This window comes from Ambystoma mexicanum, chromosome 4p (genome assembly GCF_040938575.1).
Source record: "Ambystoma mexicanum isolate Mex_15411 chromosome 4p, UKY_AmexF1_1, whole genome shotgun sequence".
Lineage (NCBI taxonomy): Eukaryota > Metazoa > Chordata > Amphibia > Caudata > Ambystomatidae > Ambystoma > Ambystoma mexicanum.
In genome coordinates this window covers 1,104,863,787-1,104,887,463 of record NC_090927.1, presented here as the reverse complement: position 1 = coordinate 1,104,887,463, position 23,677 = coordinate 1,104,863,787, and the positions used below count along the sequence as shown (strand labels likewise).

General features: G+C 45.3%; 1 protein-coding gene across 1 annotated transcript in view; it reads left to right on the top strand.

The window, feature by feature from the left end:
* The first annotated feature begins 1,718 nt into the window (after positions 1 to 1,718).
* Positions 1,719 to 23,677, top strand: part of RAB32 (RAB32, member RAS oncogene family) — a 230,172-nt gene continuing 208,213 nt past the window's right edge. The window contains exon 1 of the mRNA XM_069606694.1: positions 1,719 to 2,260. Coding sequence (XP_069462795.1) covers positions 2,017 to 2,260 — 244 coding nt within the window. The 5' untranslated portion in view covers positions 1,719 to 2,016. The remainder of the gene's footprint in view (positions 2,261 to 23,677) is intronic.

The following is a 23,677-nucleotide window of genomic DNA, read 5'->3' as shown; positions in this document are numbered from 1 at the left end:
TATTGTCGATGTCAGTGATATGTGGACCTTGCTCAAAGAGCATATTTGGAAGTCCAGTGCCGAGATTGTTCTTGCTAGGACAAGGATTTCAGCCAGCGTGTGTGGTACCTGCAGTAGTTTCTTCTTCAGGGGAATGGATTTGCAGCCAGCGATAACCTGCAATTTTATGACGTCGTTGTTGGTATAGCTGTGAAACGTGCAGTGTTTTACCTTAGATATAAGGCGTGTCACGAATTTGTCCATGCTCTCGTCTGGGAGTTGTCTCGTGGTATGGAACACATGCATTTCGTAGTCTACATACTTGTGTATGGCAGTGTTCATTCAATATGTTTCTGAGTTCTTCAGATTTGTATTCCACGTCCTCAGGGAGTTCAAAATGTATGTTCTGCACTTCCGCTCCAGCAGTAAGCGTGAGGAGCCCAATGATAAGTTTGTCATCCTGAGGGCCTAGTGCATCCAAGTATGCATCAAACTCCTTCATCCATTGGGACCATCGTGGGCCCAGTCTCGTGGAGTCAGAGGTGTCGAAGGGGAGCAGAGACGGTAATGGGAATGCGTCCCTCCCTTGATGTCGCTGGGGTTCAGGGGCAGCTGGATCCTGGTCTTGGGCCTGGGCGATCATGTTGCTGTGCTTGCGTTACCTGGCTGTTGCCTTGACTGACAAGGCAGGTACTGTCCCTGCCTGTGGGATACCCAGGTCTAAGCGTGTTGCTGGACTCCCTCTGCAGTGTCCTCTTCCAATATGTGCAATCTGGGCAGGAGCTCACCTCCTATAATCACTGGTGTGTGGGGTGGCTGCTGCTGGGCTTCACGATGCAGTATCTCTGCACTTGTGTGATCCGAACGGCTTCGCAAGCAGGCTCCGCCCCTTCCTGAGTTCCAGCGTGCCTTTGAAGTTGGACTTGGATGCTGGGGCACACGCAGTCAGGGGTGCTGCTGCACCAGTGTGGGTGGCAGTGGCCTCATCGCCATTGTTGTGTCCCTGATTGGGGTACGCAGAGCGAAAGGCGCAGTGCAGCAGCACGCTAGAAAGACAACCACACAGGGTGCCAGTAAACGTAACTCTGCTTTATTAGCGCCTCTGGCATGCTCTCATTAACCTCGGTAATGTGACCATTCCACTTCCTGAACTCAGGTCACCTCACTCTGTGACCTGAAGCGAGGCTAGATGCTGCATCACTGAAGGGGAAAAAATAAAAATAAAATTTAAGACATTTTCACATACAAAATCGTGGGGGAAAAATTCAAGACTCGCTTGCAAACGTGATTGGTCCATCAGTTCTCAATACGCATTCCGGTAAACCAGTCTCTGGGGAATTTACGCATTCCGGTAAACCAGTCTCTGGGGAATTGAAACACAGAACTGCAAATACTCACTATCCCAGAAGTATTGGATTCCTGCGGAGAACGTCTTTCAAATTAAAATAAGTGTCCATTTAGAGCACCACGGTAAACAGAAGCATTGACATATAGCCTGAGTGGCCTTGGGGATAGCTCCATTTCACAAACATTTGCCGTCATTACTACTTTCCTGTTGTGACATTCAGGAGCATTCCTTTGATCCCGTTAATTCCCAAGAAAATCTCTAGTTCGACTCCCACCTGACCCCGCTTCGAGAGCGTGGGCCAGCGTTGAACGGAGCTGCGAGTCACTGAACACCACACACCGAAGAATACGCCGCCCGATTTCTACTACTGGGCATGCGCGGTGCAAAATATGCGCATGCTCACAAATCTGAAGGGTACGTTTTCTGACGAATTGCTTAAAGTGACACTACACCGCCTCCTCGCGTCCTTGTGACCGGGCTGGTCTGTTCAACTTAGAAGCGGAGGAATAGGGAAGCACAACAAAGTTTGCTTCGGACGCACACCGTCCCACGCCTTAGGAGACGTAAGGGGAGCTGGTGGACCGCAAGCCAATCCACCTAGGTGCTGTTTTGACAGCCCGCGCCTTGTCTCCAGTGACCGTCTCTTCCCCTGCACCCTGCTCTCCACCTCCTCCTTTGCCGCAGCCCCCATGTCCGGCTCGGGCAGCGGGGATGAGGCTGCGGGTACCCCACAGCTCCCTGAGCGCAGCGAGTACTTGTTCAAGGTGCTGGTGATTGGGGAACTGGGTGTGGGAAAGACCAGCATCATAAAGCGCTACGTGCACCAGCTCTTCTCGCAGCACTACCGCGCCACAATCGGAGTCGACTTCGCCCTGAAGGTGATCAGCTGGGACAGCAGGACCATGGTGCGCCTGCAGCTCTGGGACATTGCAGGTGACTGGGGGCGGGGGGGGGGGGGGGGGGGTTATGTTGCTGGGAGTATGCACGGACACCTATAGTTGATCACTTATAGTTGGGGAGGGAGGTGTTTGGGGGGTTGCGGGGGGGGGGGGGTGCTGTAGCCACAAGTGGCCTTGGAAAAAAATGTTCAAAGTGTACCCCTAATGCACATTTTCAGCAAGTCCAACCCTTTTCCTATGGGAACATTTGGAACTACTTCACAAAAGAGGCCCAGGGTGCAAATGCCTACCGGGAAATCTGCAGAGTTCCCTTTAAGCCAGTCCACCCCTGGAGGGGCTGTTCTGCCCTACCCTTTGATATCTATTCATCCGGAATTCTTGTAGTGTCACTGGGCTCCGGGGTAGGGAGGTTTGTGGTGATGTCGCACTCTTTTGTACCCCTGTGTTCCGTGAGTTTCATCGACTTTTTTGTGCGTGTGTGGCTCCTACCTCAGAGTTGTATGGAGGAAGGATTCCTTAATGCTAGGGGTGCATATCGGAGTAATCCAAGTTTTTCTTAACGTAATAACGGGGTATCCTATACACAGTCGCATGGCTAACCACTGACTTGGCACGGTTCTCATAAACCTTGCCAAATTGAGGAAGTTTGAGGCAGAAAGCAGCACCCTTCCGTGACATGATGCCCAGCCTGCCATGGAAAAGTGTTGATGCAGCAAGGAGCCTGTCAAATTGCAAATCATAGAGTGCAAAGCGTGTTTAAGTTTAAACAAACATTAACAGGCTGCAGCAACAAACGTACGGTGGACGGAAGGCAGCCCTTCCCATGTAACTATGCCGTCCACGATGGAGCCAAGGCTCACACAACCCTATGATCACCTGTTATGAAACTAAATATCTTCTGAATTGCGGTGAAAGGTGTATCGGGTTGGCCAACGGAAAGATTGATCCATATTCAGCATCCTTGTCTAAAAATGAGGGTCATGGGTCAACAGCGGAATGGGTTAATGCACCTACTGTAGCTATCTGTAACCTGCAGGTAACATCCAATTCCTGGTTAGGTACAGGTTTGCTTGCTGAAATGGGTCCCTTTGCCAACCCGCATCCCCTTGTAAGGTGCCCTGTTTGATGCCCAGCACAAGTAACCTATGGACATTGACTGCTGTGCGTCACTTTTTTTTCTCAATTTTTCCAGGATAGCTAGGATGACTGCTGTGCGTCACTTTTTTTTCTCAATTTTTCCAGGATAGCTAGGACAGAGACTGCTTACGTATTTCAATGGTTGCCGATGCCTGAGTGCACAATGAAAAGGCTTAATTGACAGTGGACGCTCAGGAACTTTGATGGGCATTTGGTATTGAGGGCCACTGATGACCCCAATCATGACCCACTTTTTAATACTTTCTTACAGTCCCCCAGAAATTATTATTGCAGCACCGTGCTGATTGCCATTTGAACGTTTTTCTTTGAGAAAGTACTTTAGGATTGTGTTGAAGGCTCTATTCTCCAAATGCATTATGCTCGTAGAGCCCGTTTCCTGACAATAAAGTCACATTGTTTCCCATATTCTCGTGCAGTAAGGTGTCTGGGATAGTGGCATAGGCAAACAATAAAGAATACAATCTTTCCATGCCAGGAATTCGATGACAATCCGGGACAGATGTTTCTGGCAACACAGGCCCAACATTCTTCTTCAAGCTTTGATAGTGGTTGTGTTGGCTTCGCAGTTACTCCCGTCCTAAACATGCCACTTCCCCACCCAATCCCTGTTCTCCGTTTTAAAAAGTGCCAAGGATGAGTATGCTCGTCCTTTTTGCGTAGACTTGCATAATAGCCTGGCAGTTAAGGGGTTAAAGTGCACACTTATATTTTCTCAATTCTATTTGAAATGTATTGCTTCCGCTGCAAGAACCCCCTGAGAATGTTACAGCTAGGTCCCTTGACACAATGTAAAAATTGGGAAACCTCTGAAGTGAAGCTTACAGGAAGAAAAGTAGGGGTTGCACAACAGCTCGCGGTTAGGGAGGCTCGTAGAATGGCATAACTTTATGAGCGCCTGTTCAGGCCTGCCTACCCAATGTCAAGAGATAATCTTGAGGCAAAGCCGGTTTAGATGCTGGCTGCAAATCTGGGTAATTCCCTGTGTCTGTCCCCAATTCCCATGGAGGTTTTTTCGAATATAGGTATTGGAGACAGGCCATTTTTTTTTTAGGCTTTTCCGCACATTTTCTTAATGTACCAGATAATCATTGACTACGTTTGCCAATGTTTGACAACTATGTAAACCTCCTAAAGATTATTTTGAGGGACCCGCCTGTTTGAAATGCATTGTAATTCACTACATTTTATGAAGGCGTTTACCACTATTTGGGCTGGTGGGGCGAGGGCTATTACTACCTCAATGTGATCATCCGAGGCCCTTGTTTTGTGGTAAGGCCTTCATAGTGCATGAGCCTAAAGCATACTGTGACAACAAATTATCTCAGTGCAATCTCCTTTCATTCTAATCCACCTATTGGGGCTTGGAGAATCAGCTCTGTGGCCGCCAGAGCACCCCAACCTCACATTACTTCATGGCAGTGATTGTTGATTTATGTTTAACAGTAAAATCATTATTTCAGCACAGTCATTGGAAAGTGGTTAAAACAACACTGTCCCCTCTCCCCCCCATGCCTCCATGCAGGCCTCAGCGTGCAGCTTGATCTAAATGGAAGCTAATGTCCACCTCTTCAGTAACCACGAAGCACCCTCCAGGTGTGCCTGGGGTTGGAAACAGTCACCTAAGCCGACGCTGTCTAAAAAGTAAGCCCCTTTCTCTGACCCTCCATCTGTGCTCTGACGGGAGAACTAAGAGGAGAACAAAGACAAGGCTTCTCTGCTGCAGTGACTTCATTTTCATTATTGTGAGAGAGAGACATTGTCACAAGTAGCTCCTTCTTTGTAGATCATCAGGGTGCACCACTAGTTTCACAGCTAAACGACCTAAAAGAATTGGATAATAAAGCAAGGTAAAGAACGTAGTGACGAATAAAAACATAACCAGCCACATAAATACATAGCCATTCAGTCGCCTTGCCCTTTAAACATTGATTTTTTTTCAAGTAAAAGTTAAATGGTATTTTGTTTATTGTAGCAGCCCCGTCAGAATTTGGCACCATTTATTTTTTTTTAAAAAAAGCTGTTCCGTTATTCGAGCTAAATAAGAGAGAGATGGGGGGGGGGGAGACCCTCCACTGGCATCTGGGATATCCCATTATGCAACCAGGCTTGACCTGTTCAATATCTGAATCGAGAATGAATCTAAAGTCATTATCAAACTACTAGCCCTTGTTGCTTTGGGTGTCTGGCACAGCATTTCTGCTGTAATATCATTTTGCAACCCTGCTTCGAATAAAATACAAATCGCTTAAAAAGGTTACCTTGAATGAAAATCATAAACTTGGACCAACAAAACTGTATCTGGCGCTGCTTCATTGATGATCTGCCAGTACGTATTTGTCTGCTGTGCGTCCATTGTTTCTAGGGGGAACAGAATTATTTTATTTTTTTTGCTTGGCACATCCATGATTTTCTCTGTTGCAACTACTCCTGTGTATTGTTGGCAATCTACCGTCTGAAGAATACAAATATTTATTTCATGTGTTCCCCCAGAGAATTGGTTTTAAATCCTATGGCATTTTAAATCCAATTCATCCTTATATATGCACTATAAAATGCGCCCTGTCAACCTATTTTCTCATTAAAAAATCTCTGAATGGTAATCCCCCTTCTCCCTAAAGCGATTTCAGACTAGCTCTGTTCTCGCCCCAAATCAGTTGCACTAAACACTTTAAAAATCCACCAGCCCAACTGTGTATTATTATGCTTTTAATGTTCATAGAGGCAAGGGTGCTGCAAGCGAGGTGTGCTTTTGAATCCAAGCTCTGTGCCATTTGAGTTGGACAACCCGGACCTAAGCGCTAGAGTAAATACTGAAGCGGCACTCCATGAACAATAGTTTGATGGCCTAAAGGGCAACTTTATCACTTAGAACTCTGTCCACGGACCACAGCAATTCTTATTACACACGCAGCAGATCAAATACTTGGACTAACCATATTAAGTAATTGAAATTGCTAATGTTGTGAATTGCAATTTAGACTCGGAGTAAGACAAACGGAGGTAATCAATAGGAAAGAGGAGGAAAGGACGCATGGTAGAATATAAGATGTAGCGTACTTCTACGTTAGATATGCAGTAAAAACATTCAGTTGTTAAATTTTGGTAAAGTTCTATGGGTTAATGCTAACATTTTCTCGATCCTGTGAAAAGAACAGATGGAATTCCAGCATAGAATAGAAAGTCCGTTTTTATGTGGTTTTCCAATTTGTCGTAATTGGATGAAAGGCAACATAAACAAAAAAGCAGAGTAGGTACAGAAATTGAATGGACATCATAAAGGGATTAACCAAAACACCAATCATCAAATCACCCAAAGTTAATGGTTCATGAAGTGAGAACGTGTTGCAAACATTTTCAAATAGTTTCCCGAAAAGTATGAACATATTTACGTTTGAAAATAGAATTAATAAAATCTGCCGATTGTGATTGGCAAGACCAGCGCGCATTAGACAGTTTCGATAGTCTAACTGGTGTCAGATAAACTCTAAAATAAAATAATGGTACCGAGGGAGGTTGCCTGCAAACGACGTCGTAAAAGATTGTGTTGAGGCAGGCTGTGTTTAATTTTTATTTTATTCTGTGACTTGTCTATGACCATCCTTTCTTTACACAGACGTCGCCCCTCGCCTGTGGTGCGTGCCTGATTTAATTTTTAATTTTGCTCTATCACGGATACATACGGCTGAATTGTGCACAGTTTGGGCATGTGTGTTATCTACTATTTTATTTTGCATAAAGTGGCACCGTTTTGCGAACTTCCAGACACTTGGCATGTGTTCCTCGTCAACAGCTTGTCATAGGTTTTTGTGGAAACGGGGCACATTGTTACTTCATTTTTCTTGATTTGGATTACTGTATGAAAATCTATGTGGCTGAATGAATGGAAACAAAAAAAATGAAAAACATTGTATTGATTCAATCTTTAAAAATATACAATAAAGAACATAGATTGTCGGGCTCTTTCACTCTGTGCCAGTTTGCATGGATAATTGATGACATTCCCAATGTGGTAAACTTGGGTCACAACAAGCCTCCAATATGTATTTCAACGAATCCGTAGCAACTTAGACCTTAAAATACCCATAGATTTATTTCCATTTCCACTAACCTTTCGGTGACCTGGCATAACGTTTGTTTAAGTAAATAAATGATCTATCTTGCGATGCGCACCTGCATAATAGTAGTAATAAAGACGACCTTTGACAATTTAGCATTTGTTTGTGTGGTTATGGAACAGGTTTGTGTAAAGTACAATGTCCCCATGGGAAAGCCCGTGTGCCTTCAGAAAAACAGATAATGTTATGTACTCTGTAACAGTGCAGTCCCATTTAGGGTGGGTGGAGAAACTTAAATGCCCCTTTTTATTCCTCTGAAAAGGAGACAAGTGTGTGTATGTTGCCTTCTTTGGCAATGCAGTTTGGTATCTTTTTTATTTAGCGGAATCCAGTAGCCTTTTGGATTGCTTGGGTGTTTTATCCAAGTCTCAATGCTTTTAAAGGAGGTTACTGCTGGCCAATTGGTCAATTCTCAACGTCCTGAATGTGCTCTTGGAGCACAGGGCTTTTGACGACAACAACAAACATCTTGTTAGTTATTTAAGATGGAGTAGTCGCAGTGCTAGTGGAAGGGCTGGCAGGGCCTGCCTTCCGCTGTCCCATCCTCCCCAGCCGGCTACTCTCAGACCCCAATGCACCGCCTCCTGTGAAGTAATTGCACTGTATTCCCTGCTGCCCAATGAGGCACCACCCACTCCCACTTCATCACAGAAACCTACACTATTAAGCAGTGGGCGTGATTTAACATACACACAGCTCAATATGCATAAGGTCTACTTGGAATAGATCTGTTTTTTAGTCTGCTTTCAGTGAGGAGTCGAATTGAGGATTGGCAGAGGTAGGTCTGCCACATGGATCTTACATATTCCAAGCAGTGATCACAGATCACATCACAACGCCAGTGCTGTCTGACCATTGAGCGTTTAAGGGCTAGCGCATTCAGATGTTGGCTTTTAGGTGAATCGGGGTGTTTTGAAAGCAACCACAGAAGGGGTCGAAATTGAGGTTGGATGAGCAGATACTTAAATTGGCTCCTGGGTATTGGACATCACTCAGTAGGCAGGAGGTACCTTTAGAGAACACAGAGCTAGTACACTGCAATTTACCCATGAGAGACAAGCACTACATTTAAGTCACTGATGTGTGTTTCATTCTGCTTTAAATGTCCCTTAGATGTGCCCTTTATCCACCTTTTATCCATATTAACAAACCTGCAGAGTTAATATCATGTGTGCATGGTGCCATTTTGCCTGGGGAGTCAAAAGTAGCTCATGGTAACTGTTGGTTTCAAGTTAACCAGGCTCTCCTGAGCTAGAAGCAGGAGCTAAATCGCTCCCAGCTATTTCGAACACTGCAGAGACTTTACCACAAGACTGAAAGGCTGTGAATGTCCCCAGAGATGTGATTGTGGTGTTTTTGACCCAGTATTGTTCTATCAGCAGCGTTTAGCCCTTATACTGCAAACACATTGTTTTACTTGGTAGTCCATGGTGCAATCCACAAGCTTGCAGGCACTGCCAACCCCCTCTGTTTTAGGAATACATGCCAGAATCCTCTCAAGTTGTCAGTGAATTTTGTTGGGAAAGCTCAGCACATTGAGAGAAACACCTTTCTTGCGATCTCCTGTAGTCCATCCAGGGACACTTAAATGAAAGAGCAGTGGAAGGCGGGTAAGGGACAAAAGCGGCGGCTGGGATACTGTTTTGTACCGTAGAACCAAGTTGGAACTCTGCCTGCTTTAGTTAGGTTCCCTCAAAGCATCTTCCACAGTTAGTGCAGCATGCCTCCAGCATATATGTGCTACTGCTCTGTTCATGTGGAAGTCTTCTCTTGTTATCTGGAAGTGCCCAAGTGCCCATGCAATTGATGGTTAGGTCTGGGTAAGGAGAAGTCGCCAACCTCCTTAGCTATGAACTAGTTCACCATCAGATGGTTATTTCCATTTCATAATGGTTGAAAGTGAAAGGACATTCCCCACCCATATTGCTCGTGCCTGTGAATCCTTTTGAGCATTGCTGGAAATGACCTCCAGGGGAAATAATATCTACTACAGTATGTTGATTTGATTGCATTTGCTCTCTGACATTCTGAAATTGTTGTTAATCATGTATCGGAACTAGAGCCCTAGGTGCTGTTGTATATGTTTTTGTTCTTTTATCTTCGTTACTTCACTAATAGGTGTACTGGCTGTAACCACCTGGCTTGAACCCTGGAGAGTAAGACATTTGCTCAAATGATTGTCCAACTTTTGCCATGCGATAAAGGCCTCCCAGTAGAGAAGTTCTTTAGGTTTGATCATCTTATGTTGCTTACAAATATGCTATTTATTATAGATTCCATTGGGACATACTTCTTTCCCATTTCCCTTAATTTGTGGTTAAACAAAAACGTGACCGAGCACTCCACATAAGAGATTGAGGCCAGGGTATTTGACTACTTTGTTTTTTTAAAGTATAAAATAATTATCTTGCACAAGGCAAACCTTTTGTCAAAACACAATTATACCGTAATCCATAAACGTCTAAAATTCTTCATCTAAAAACAATTGCATGAATTAATCTTAAACCTTAAGTCACTTATTTCATGAAACTTTCAAAATAAATCAACGCAGGTTATGTTTCCATCACCTATTATAATATTAACCACAATTATGAACCTGTTCATAGAAAAAACAACTCCTGAAGGAACATTCCCAATTACTTATTTGATAAATAACTGCTTTAAAAATCTAACTATGGCAAGACTCAGGCCTACATCTTTTCCACAAATCAAAATGGCCCACCATTCATCATTTGTGAGGGTTTGATGCTGGCTAATAAAACTGTCTAAAAACAATTCTCTCGGCTCGGCCAATCTAGGATAAACTACCAATATATGTCTTAAAGTTTCCAACTCTGTAGGTATGTGACGGTCTATACCCACAAAGGGACTTCACAAGTTTATTTCACACACACAGAACCTCTCTGGTTGGAAATGGAGTGAGTCATAGTTTCAAAATAAATTTAGAAAAATAGGCGTTCCGGATTTTCCTTAAATAATAAGGGAGGTGCCTTAGAGACTTCACTTCGCCCCAAAAATTGCCTAACAGCTTATATATTCTGTATTGGTGTTGCATGTGGATCCAATCTGCTATCCGCAGCGTATCTTTTGCCTTAAATGGATTTTTCAAAAGAAAATCTACATTCTGTTCTGGATCTTTCATCACTATTAAGCAGTCCCACTCCCACCTAGAGAATATAGGGTCACTTTTTAATGCTAAGGCATCATGTGAATTAAGGAGTTCTTAGCTGCCAGTAAACATTTCCTTTAAAGTGCGAGTGTATGCCACTAGGTAACATTCGTAATTCTAATTTAAAGCAAACTATTTGAATAGGAGTACCTTTCGGGACCCCCAACACCTACATCCCCTCCAGGATTTTCCACAGTGAGGTTGGAGTACCAAGCAAAGTTTCAGCTCTGTATTTCAAGATGGGGAACTGATTTCATTTTTATAAAACTGCGAAACAGGAAGGAGCGAAAAGTGACCAAACCTGCGATGAACTGCGAGGCCCTGAGCGGCTAATGCTGTAACTTTGGTTTTCAACATATGTATTATCCATGATAAGGCATAATATCGACAGGTGTCCACTCTTAATACAGAGGAATTACTTAGACACCATTTAAAATGTCCTTTCTTATTACCTCTAGGCGGCCTAAAACTCAAAATATTCAATTTTGACCCATTTATCATTAAGTTGACTATTTACTTTGGAGAGTTCGAGCAAAATTATGCTTTAGGCAGTAAAAACCTAGTTTACAAACCCAAAGGCCAATTTGTAAGCAATTAAAATGTGTTTTTTAATTTTTTTTTTTTTGTGTGGTCCAAACGTTCCTTGTGTCTAGCAATTCTGCAAATGAAAAGTAAGTGCGCTATACAAATGTAATAAATAAACATGCTATCTTCACACATGGCAAAGGTCCTCTGTGTGGAGTGTTCTGCTTGAATCACACATCACTTCCACAATGTGGTTGGCGTAAAGGTTTAAACACATTTTTTTGCTCCTGCTTTTGTTGGGATTTATTGGCCTGCTTTTAGGGGGTCAAAGAACCCAATATTCTGCTCATGTGGAACCCTGATTGGCCCATAGATCTAATAGGTGTTTTTTATTTTTTTGTTTGTTTTTTTAAAATACAGAAACGTGCCCCCATGTGTTTTAAATGGAGTAAAGCTTAGAGGTAAGAGATATATCGTAGCTTTTTGCAATAAGGAGATTGCACCTTACTGTGTGAGACTACAAACAATGCTGGGTCTTACTGTTCTCAGTAGGCAGCTTTAGCCTCATTGTTTACTCCTACTAGCCATTGGCGAGTGATGATGCGCTCTTCTTGAGTAAGAAACGGGGTGCTATGTGCATAAGGTGGAGTGGCTGCTTCTTGACATATCAAGTTAAGAAATGATACAAGTGTTCTCATACTTCTCAGTTTAAGGCATGGAGTTAAACAAATAGGGCTGCTTGACATACACATTCAATAGGAATGTGTTTATTAGTGAAGGGGTTAATCTTCTGTAATAATTATCTTTGACACTAAAGTGTGTGTCTTCCGGTTGGCTCAATGGAGCGATGTGCATGACAGATATGAGTGAAGAGATTACAAGATGAATCATGCGGTCAAGTGATGTTCTTCTCGTGTCCCTAGAGTCCCCCAAAATGCCTGAAAACTGAAACCCGGTTAAAATATCATACAGAATGATCATCTCTGGCTTCCTCCAACTGTCAAAACTTCTTAAAGTGGCTGCGTTCTCAGAATTGGCCCAGACGACTTGAGACAGGTCGATTTATTTCAAATCGAAAGTTAAATGTTGCCCATCTTTAGCAAGGCAGTGCTTTGGGTCATATTTTGAAGTTTGTCCTGGTCCCCTGTTTTTGTCCGATTTGTGCTCGATGAGCCTCGTCTTATTCCCATTGCATAGTGATTTGCAACTTTGATTTACCTTGATTCTCCAGCAAAGGTATGTGCTTTCATTTTGCTCCTCCCTGGCCACTCAGCCGGATCGGAGACCCCAAAGACCTTAACTCCACCCCCCTGAGGGATCTATGAATGCGGTAAAGAGTCTGCATTGGTCCATCAATGCAGCTCAAAAGAATGGTCCCCAGTTAGCGGTGAAAGACCTTTTTACAAATATTCTGTTTTGCTCCACCGTGCCAAACTTTGTTTGCCGTTTTACCCGTCTGTTCCTAGACAGGTCTGTGACGTCTGATTCAAGTCTCACTCTTTTATATCCTAGAAATTGCCTATAAGACGATACTAGACTAATGCCGCAACAAGGCACACCCATTACATACGCAGAAAATCATCAGAGGCATTTTGCAGCTTTTGGCATGCTTGCCAGTTTACAGCATAACATTGTTTCATTTTTAGCAGGATCACTGGAATTCATGTCATGGGGCTAATCGCATGCATTTTTATTTTTTACAATTAAATCCTTTGAGACCCGAGATTATAAGATTTTATTTCGTGTTATCGAATAAGCTTCATCATCTTCTAGTTCCTGCCCAATGTGCGGTTTAGACATTATCATGTCAATGGACTTCTGTTGTTTGCAATATTTATTCCATCCTTGGGATGGTAGCATAGCTTTGTGCATTTCTGATTCCTCGTGAATGCAGACTCGCGCCCAGCCCACAGATCTGTGTTGCCTAGTCTGCATATATTAAGAATTGACCTTTGCCAAGTTTGCTGTTTTTCCCAGAAGTTTGCGACCCTCATAATGTTATCTTTTTCATACGTTAGACCAATGGTGCGTCGTCTGGATCCCCCCTTCACACAAATGTGACCCCTTCAAGTATTCTCTCTTGATGTAATAGGCGATTAGGCACGTACATGATCATGTGACCCTCTGTTTGGCTGCCAGTATCCAAAATTGGCCTAGAGCTTTAAGAAGAGGAGGATTCAGTGGTGCATGTGGTGGCGTATAGTATTTATATGGCTAGTAATTACTACCAAAGACACGTATGCCTTACTGCCACTGGACGCCAATACAATATCTTCCCCATTTAAGTGCACTGGGAAGGGCTAAAGGTATGATTTTTAATTGGGAGTATTTCCACCGTTTTGTGTGAAATGATCTTATAGGGAGTAAAGCAATTTCCATTCCACGCGCAGATTGTTTTTCTTTTCTTTTTTTAGGCTAGGACAGATTTTTTAATAACATTGATATATACATTTTCTCCCAGTTCCTTTTCGTATGTGGCAGAAACAAGAGTGCCTAACTGTAGCACCGGGGACAAGGGGGCCAACCTACTATCTCTCGGTTTCTTTTTTTAACATTTATTTTTTGTCCCTACAATTATTATTTTGTGGAAAGGATCTCCTTTTATGTTTTGGGCAGTAAAAATGGCTGGCATTCTGCCCATCTGAAGTACTGGATATGGGTCACCCTTCTCATTTCTATTGACCCTTCTGCATTAAGAGTTCCGGCAAAGAGGCTTTTTCAGTGTCCCTTCTTTTTATCTAGAACCACTCTTGTGGCAGCGTTTTTGGTCTTTCCTGCATTAAATTAGAATTTTTTATGCCATTGCCACCTCTCTTAATGAGGCCCAAACGTGTGATTTTAAATGGCTTCTATGCACCATTTAGTACTTTCTAAATATTCTATTCAACAAACCTACCTTGTGATTCATATTTATAAGTGGGGAGTCATTTAAAAAAATGACACGTTTTACAAGCAGCAGCATGCTCCTAACGAGGCCCCTTTCTCCCTGTGACCTATACGTGCTGGTTATAACCTTAATTGATACCAACTCATGACTGCTTCTTTGATGAAGTGCAAAGTGTGGCACGCAGCCCCGGGCTCATGTGACTGTCATTCTCCCCGCACCCCCGCCCACCCCCTCTGATCAGATGGTTTGGAGGGGGGGTGGGGTGGGCTCTCTTTGGCACAAGGAAACCCAGGGAAGGGAAATAGTATCTGAAATGACAAGGAAACTTAAGCAGAAGTGACTTTCTGCCACATGCGGTTCGGAAAAAGACTTTGTTTCATGAAAGCGGGGGATCCTTCTCTTAAATCACATGGCTGTGGTCTTGAAGCACTCGTTTCATATCTTCGTGACATGAGGCAAGCGGGAGCAACGCTCCGGCGTTTTTCAAATCTGGATCCATAGTGAAAATGATTGGTTACCCGCACCAATTCTTCCTAGACATCTCTGGCAGTACTTTGGATAAAAGCTTTGTGGGGTTTTAAATCGCCCTATATACATACAGAAGAAGAAAGGAAATAAAAACAAGAAATGTTAAATATCGCAGCACATGAACGTCCCCCACACAATTGGATCAATGAATCTTATGGGGATCAGTTTCCATGGTTGCATTGACGTACCTGTGAGGTGTGGAAGTTCTACCCAATACACATGCTCACACAAGCAGCTCGTTGCCCCATGCACGGCTCATTGGTGCTGTTGGTTCCGTGACTCGCCTGTCTACCAGTAATGTGACCGCTTATGGAGACAGCAATCTTTTACATAGACTGCCTCTTCTGTGCTGCCCGGAGATGTGCGAGCATCACTCCAACTTCTACCATCTGCCTTGGGACCAAAGTCTCTGGAGTGGGATTTCTGGGCCACTTGCCCTATAATTTGCCATTTCAGACTCTCCCATAAACAAATGAGGTCCCCTAGTCTTACTTTCCAAGGGGATAACTGGCAATACGCTATACTAGGGCTTCTGTTGGGACTACCCGTGTTTGTATGTTTGCCAGCATTGTGCCATGATGAGGCTTGAATGGCCTCTGGGTACTTCCATGCTTGCCATATCACTGTCCTGGGTGGACGCAATTCTACATGAAGGTGACTGACCATTTGAACAGGTTGTCCTGCTCAGGGACAGGAGGGGCAGATTTAGTTTCTCCATCAAAGAGAATGAACAGGAATGTAAGTACAGTGTCTTTCCTGGATAGTAATGTGCCCTAATAAAACCTGTAAGGTTATTGCATACCACCCACTGGACGCATCATCCCACGTCACATAGTGTAACCCTCACCCTCAATAGCACACCCCCACCAGTCTTAGATGTTAGCCTCCGTGACCTGTACAGCACTCTTTCCAGGTTTGTACTCTACAAAACCTAGCTACAATCATTTGATTGTGTATTTCAAGTAATTGTTTTTTCCAGTCTTTTGGCTTATCCCATAGGAAAACATGCTGCCAGGCTTTTGAATGGGGTGACAAAGCAGCACCATCCTACTCGCTTTTAGTGCTAACCGGCCATTGCTTGGGGCCCAGACTCCCTTGATCTCCTCCTATACATTAGCCTAGTATTTCAGCAGTTTACCTGGAAGACTGATTTAAGCAGATCCGGTTAAGCTTCTCTTTCACTTAGACAATGTTGTGGAAGAACATATTTTATTTGTGTATCTCTAGATTTGTATACCTGTATGGAAACCCTTGCACTTCCTTATCAACGATAAGGATATCCTGTGGGTGCAACAACTTATTGAGTAAGGATAAAAATGTGAACATGTGCTTGTCTGTTTGACAATCCAGTTCAGGGACCCGCGGGCTGGCGTACAGGTTGGTTTGGAATGTGTGGCTGGGCCTGCAGCCAGATTCCATAGCCTATGCCAGTGGTCTTCAAACCAGGGGTGCGGCCCGCTAGGTGTCTCGAATGATGTCCGGGGTTTGCCCTCCAAGACTTTAAAAAGGGATTTAGATCACGATGGTGACTGCTTTGCATTTTAAAGAGCCTGGAGCCCCCTTTTTAACATACTGTATCCCCTCTAGGGGGAGCAACCACTAGGTGGGGGGGCGGGGGTGGGCACCAGAAACAATAGTTTGACTCAAACGGGGCATGAGGGCGTGGGGGTGTCTCGGTATGAAAATGTTTGACTACCGCTGGCCCATGCACTGCTGATCGAGCACGTGCCCTGTGCTCCACTCGTGGTGCTTTTTTAACTATGGGGCGGAGCGAACTGGTTTTACACAATCCATGGCCAGTTCATATTTTTGCACCCCAGGAAGCCATTTTAACCTTTCTGCTAAATTATTTTCGTGATCTAAAAGATTTTGCCTCAAGGAAAGTCTCCACGTTCACGCTAGAAGTGGATGTCATTTATTTCCCACCCCTCCTCCACACCCTCCCTATTTACATAAAGAAAAAACATTGAAAAATAAAGGTGTGTGCACAGTTTTAGTGCATTGGTTCAAAATTGTATGAAACGGGGCCCTTACTGAATTCGGAGCTAGCCGCCACTTGCTCTATGTTCTGACTGGAAGTAACATCCTTTTTAAAACAAGAAAATTCTGTATTACACAAGCCGCAAAACTGGTGCTAAGTGCAATTGCACCGCAGCCAGTAGTCATGCGTAGTGGGTTCTGACGGCTACACCTGCTGCTTTTAAAATGAACCCGGCCTGACGATGGCAACCGATGAGTTGCGCTGCTCCCAGCCGTGCATCCGAAATGAGGCCATGTCCTGTTCAGAGCTGGCTTCTCTTTCAGATGGTCCGCATACGGGCCTGAAAATAAATAAGCAACCTCTGCCGACTGGGGGAAAGTGCCTGCAACTTCCCAATTGTGTGTCCATTTGCTTGACGTTTTATGGAGTTGTTTGAACAAGATGGCAGAAGTCATGTTTACTTCGGGAAAATGCTATTTGGTCCAACCCACTTACGTTTATTTCTAGCTTTACATGTAATCAAGTACGTTGCTGTTTTTTTAAGTAGCTTTTTAAAAAATGCATTTGTATGGAAAGACGCAGGTTATATGTTAAAGCTCGTGCTCTTGTGGCTCTCGGTGGACTGGGAACTAAAATAGGTCCTGGAAATAATGTTCAGAATTCCCAAAATGACATATTTTCAGCAAGCCCGACCCTTTTCCTATGAGAACATGTGCAAATGCCACACAAGAGCCCGTGGTGCAGCGGCCTACTGGGAAATCTCCACAGTTCCCAGGCGATAGGCCAGTCACCCCTATCGGTGCCCCAACTTGGAGCAGCATACAGGTTTTACTCGGTACACTATAAACTGCAGCTGGGACAAGGGTGTAGGGAAAGGGGAGTGGAAGGGGCACCACCCCGCGCATGGGCTATTATACATGTTTTAATTCTAAATGCAATGTTTAAGGTGAATACCCCCTGACAGTACAATCTGATGCTTTTTTTTTCCTCGCAGTTTCTCGTCATAACTGTCGCTGACAGGCAGAATTTGAATAGAGTGTTTTATAACATGCTTCAGGTTTGGTGGCTAACCAGACAGGGCAACAGCTCCCTAGGGCAGTGCTTCGCCCACCCCATAGTCCCAGGCTCCTTCTAGCAGCGGGGTGTGGGACTGTTTGAGCCTCCCTTCCTCCCCGAATAGATGGCGGTTTCCATCTTGTAGATGCAAAGGCCGCTATGCCTTTTGGTGTTGCATACCTCATTTTGTTCCAACCTGAGGCAGGCGCGCACAAGTACACTGGGCACCATTACTCTTGAATACCGCACATTGTTTCTAATCTGCTTTTGGGTTTGCAGCAGTCTGCACAAGGAAATGTCCACACAGCCCTTCAGGCGACATTCCCTTCATGAAACGAAGCCACAGTTCTATGGCTAGTGGGGTGGCAATTACAAACGGTGGCCAGTGAAAGTTCCTTGGGATGGAGCAAGGGTGACGCGGGTTGTGGGAAGATCGACTAGGTAAAATTTTGTTCAGGTACCTTGGACCAGTTGTACCACATGCCAACAGTGCTTAATTTGTGGGGTGTTTGCCAGGGCTCAGCCATGGCAATTACAATTATTTTTGAGCCCCGGCACTGATTGCCTCAGACTGACTTTAATAATGAACTAGTGATAGCCAGTCAACCACAGTGAGCAGATGCAAGCTGTAGTGTAACCCCAAATATGTGGATACTGTGACAACACTGTGGGGGAGAAGCTGTGGGTGGTGGCATCAGTGGTGGGGAAATGGCCACCTGCAGTGTCACAGGAGTGCTGGAAAATATTTGGGCACTGGCACGTAATTTAATTTTTTACAAATTCAGTACTGCGTGCCACTGATATGTAACCTAGGATTTCCTTATAGGCAACATTGGTGTTTAGTGTCCTTGTTATCCTTCTGTGTTATTCCTCCACTCCTAAGGCCCTCAACGCCTGTCTGGACATCCACAGCACCATCCAGCCCCCACAAGGAGAATCTACACAGAAGCCGGGGTGGGCTTCCATTGTTCCATCTGGAGCCTCTGCTCCATGCTAAGATGTCCGCCACAAATCCTCGCGTGGCCTGCTTTGCAGGCAGAGCACCTTGCAATGGATTGATCATTGAGCAGTTTTCAGGAAACTGCCTTCCTGAGCCGGCAGGCAAAGCCAGCCACTCCTAAAGGCCCTCCCTTAAGGCCTCCGACAGCCTGTCTGGGCCAGTCTGGCCTACCCGGATGCCCAGTCTGGTGTGATCCTTGGTCCCTACGCCCTTACCCCCTGGTCACCCTTGTTAGTGTAGAGGAGGTCCCAGACATAGCATACACCCCAGGCCCACAGTTTGTGGTACCAGGAACAGACTCTCCAAGGTACGTGACGTACGAGGAGCAATTGAACCAATAAAGAGCTGCACTGAGCCTTTGCCCAGTGCCCATACCTGTTGAAGTGCCTATAACCAGACCACCATGGGCAGCTCGGTACCCACTGAGGCGACCGTACCAGCAGCTGACACGAAATGAAGACTACTTACAAACTGTCCCCAAAGAGACCCAAATAGTCTTAATGGAGGGCAAATGGTGACGACATAAGAGCCCAGACAGACGTACAGATGAACATAAACGACGAACGAAAGATGACACACAAGGGCGAAATACAAAGAATAACGATGTAATGGACGTGTAAGAAGAAACTATGTTGATACATAAAGAGACGTAAGGAAACGTAGCTGTGAAGCAAGATGGAGGTCTTCAACCAGCTAGCGCTTGTAAATAGGCTTGGAACGCACGAAGCTAAGAAAACGGTACTGCTTGCAATGCTTAGTAGAAGAATAGAGCGGCATGCGGCAATTATATATCTACCTCAATGAAGCACATTAAATAAGTGTGACTCCATTTTGTAAAACCAGAATTAAACCCAGGCAGCAAAGGGCTAACAAGGCCAAGATTCATATTCCAGCCAAAGCCAAATGTAGGAGCGGAATCGAAACTCAGTAAGAACCAGTTCAATGCCTGGGAATTCAAGGTCAACCTAAGGAAGGGAGGCCAGCCATTGAAGGTCGAGAGAAAGAGGCCCGAGGCAGGTGGCGAGGCTACGGGAGAATCAAATACACTAATACAAGGAAAATGAAGCAGATTCACGGTGAACAGACACGTGACCAGCCAAGGGCGAAGAGGTACCAACGTCTGATGTCACCCAGAACCTGAGGATGCCATAACCTTTCCTGATAAGAAACTACAGTTTTGAGGCCATCCTCAGCCAACTAATTGACACATAGCCCTAAAAGTACTGATTGATGGAAGGGAGGTAGGGTGAATCTAGGGGCACACCGCATCTGGGTGTCCCTTCTGCATGCTGCTAATTAAAGTGGAGATTTATGCTTAGGGGTGTAACCTACCCAATCACAATGGACCAAATAATCTAGGGTCCTATAGCTTGCAGAACCACTAAGACGTAGTTGTAGTGACGTCTATCACAAGTGATGTAGAGGGATGGGCGTAGACGCCCACCCAATAATAGTTATCCAATCCTCACGCTCTGTTACCATATACAGATATAGCACCTATACTTAAGTTACCTTTTCGAACCAATAGAATTGCATGTCAAACTTATGAGTGTTACACGTCAATGATGACGAGAATTTACAATAAAAGTTACTGTTTGCATGAAGAATTAGGAAGTTGAAGCGAGACAAGCGATCGCAACACTGCTGATTTCCGTTTGTTTCCCCGTTTTTTTGTACTTGTCATTAAACGGACTTCCCTTTGCCAAACCATTGAGTTGTCCTTATTGAATTGTGTCGGAGTAAGAGAATCCTGCACCCCATCCTCCTCAAGGTGCAGCTATCTTGTCTTACAGGTACTTGAGGGTGAGCTCTGACCTAAGAGCCTGTCGGGGGACGCTCCGCCCTCCTGTACATCACGCTACCCAACCCCCTGCTGTCATGCCACCTACCAAACACCAGTACCGCACACCAGCACTCAAGGTAAGCCGCCTACTTCTTCTACCTTTGCTGCTCGTTGCAATGATCACTATTCCCAGTCTCTGCCTGGCCCTCATCTTACCCCCTACACCATTTCTACTGTCGCTCACTCAATCACACGCACAACCCAACAGGCCCTCTCTCCATGCCACAAGCCCCAGTGCAATCGCTTTCCAAACACCTCCTGCTAACCCTATGCTTCCCAACGTACCCTTCTCGTGCCCACTTTCTTTCTACCTCCCCTCTTAACCTCTCAGCCACAGCGTGCTACACTCCACCTCCCATCCATCACAAAACTGATGCCCCTCTGTCCTACCCCTCTGTCTTACCTGCCATCCAAGTCCCTCCTCTCTCACTTACTCAGTGCCATTAACAACCTGAATCTACCCCTGGTCTCACTCACCCTTTCTGTGGTTGCTAACGCCTCTTGAAACTGCTCCCTCGCATCCTAGGATCTGCACAACACTTCTCTGGCTTCTTGCTACCCATAACTGGGAATTGAAGAACTCACCCCCCCCCCGCTCCTTGTCCCCCGTACTCGGTTATCACCCACCATCCCACCCAACAAGACTCCCACAACCCCACCCCACTCTCAAAGATCGGTCCCAAAACTGGGCATCCAGTGACTATCAACTGTGCGCTTTTCTGTGTTTGTTCAGTTGACGCTTACCCTGCCCTGGCCTGTGACCTAATTGCAGTCCATCACTTGGGTATCCTCACTATCAGAGTCCTGGCTCCGTAGTGCCTCTGGTCCCCTACTCATCCTAGCTATCCCACCCGGCTTCTCTATCCTTGGAGCTGACCACCTTTTTGCATCAGGAGGTGGTGTAGCTCTCGTCGCCAAAGCTTCCTTACACATCAGACAGACTCCTCCATCCCCCCTACTAGGCTATGAAATACTAACCGCTAAATTGAACTTTGACCCGCAAACCACTGTCAATCTCCATCTCCATCTCCATCTCCTAAACTGACCACCCAATACCCCTAGCTTCCCAGAGTCTGACATTAAACTACTACTCACTCCGCTCATCAAGCCGGCCACTAAGTGAATCCTTCTGGGCAATTTTACTCTTGGCTTCAACAATCCCACCGACACAAACCTCAGCCCTGGAAAACTCACTTGCCGAAATGATCTTCATCCAGCACGTCTCTACCCCTATGCATTCCAAAGGACACATCCTTGACTGGATCCTCACTTCTAACACCACCATCCCTATCCCAGCCATTAGTCGGCTACTGTGGTCCGACCACTTATAAGTTCGGCCTGTCCCACTCCACACCCTCCCAACTCCTTCTCCAAACCCACCTTACTTCCCTCTTTCCCCTCGTCCCCCTGGTACGCAACACTCAGAAGCTCACTCTTGCACCTACTGTCCTGTTGCTACTTACTTGGACCCACAGGCCCTCGCGGACCACAACAATCACAGCCTTCGCTGCACCATGGACGCTCATTGCCCCCCCCCCCCCAAACCTAAAATTCTGCAACCTTATAAGCCAGTCAACATCTGGTTCTCTGAAGAACTAATTGTGCTCCGCAGATGCAAGAGAGCTCTCGAACACATGTGGTTGAAACATCCCACTCCCTCCATCTGCAAAATCCTTACAAATGTGGCCAAAATTTAATAAAAGTGCCTTAATCCCTTCTAAAGCAAATTCTTGCAACCTCAGAATAACTGCCGCCAGCTCCAACTCTAAAGAACTCTTCCCGATTCTCAGAGTTAGAAAACCCAGCCCCCTCCACCTCCGAGTCACTCCGATAAATATTGGGGGTCCACCATACAAACTGCCCTTGACAACATAATGGACACACTGAAAGACAAAATCTCTGCAAAAAAAATCTTAACTCTCCACTAAACCCCGCTCACTGGAGGCGCTGTTGCCTCACTCTCGAACTAACTACCTACCACCCCCCTTTCAGCTTCACCCAAGTTTCCCAATTAGAAGTAATCCATGCTATCCGCTCCCTCAAACCTTCCTTTTGCAAGGGAGACATCTGCCGGGCCCACATCTTCAAGCTATGTGCCTTCACTCTGACCCCCACCATTACTAGCTTCATCAGCGCATGCTTTGCAGCCAATTCCGTCCCCACTTGCCTCAAAGTAGCCTGGGTCTCCCCTCTCTTGAAAACATTTCTGGACCCTTCCCAATAACTACTGCCTCATCCCTTCCATTCCATTCCTCAAAATTTAAGATGGCATGGACTAAACCTAAATCCAACTGTTCGCAAGACAATCAGGCTTCCGCTCCAAGCATAGTACAGAACAGCTCTCTTGGATCTCAAGAACCATTTAGACAACCTCTATGACTCTGGCAATCTTGCCTCTCTTCTCCTGCTTGACCTCTCTGCAGCTTTCCACATGGTCAACCACAACATCCTCTGCCAACATCTTGCAACTAATTTCCACTTCTCCACTGAGGCCACCACCTGGATCAAATCCTTCCTGAGCGACCGCTCCTCTAGAGCCTTCAATGGAGACTCTGAGCGGATCCCATCGCTGACCCTATTGGTGTGTCTCAAGCTCTTACCTCTCATCGACCCTCTACAATATGTACACAAAGCCCCTATTCGACTTTCTTGATGCCCTCAGCATCAGCTACACTAAGTTTGTCAATGACCAACATTCTCATTCCCTTCACAGGATGCTACGTTGATGATACCAATGCCACCAATAAGCTCTAAAGCATCATCCATAACTGGATGTCCAACCATAACCTCTGTCTTAGTGATGCCAAAACTGTGCTGCTCCTTGTGGGAGCTCCTCACTGGCTCAAAAACCTTAACCGAGCATTCCCCTCATTCTCCATTGACGGCACTATCATACCAATCTCCAAATTTCTATACCCTTCCATTTGGACGCTGAACAAAATATGTCCAAACACGCCAATGTGTCATCCTCCACTGCCCACACTGGCAAGCTCATCTCTTTGAGCAGACCATTCCTCTCCCCAACCAACTGCTTGTCTCTTGCGCGAGTCATCAACAGCAAGCTGGATTACTGCAACGCTCCATTCATGGGCGCCTCAGCAAAAAGTCTTGTCCAACTCCTTCAAAACAAAGCCCTGCGTGTGGCCCTTGGACATAAAGGTTCAGATCACATCTCAGCTACCAGGTGTG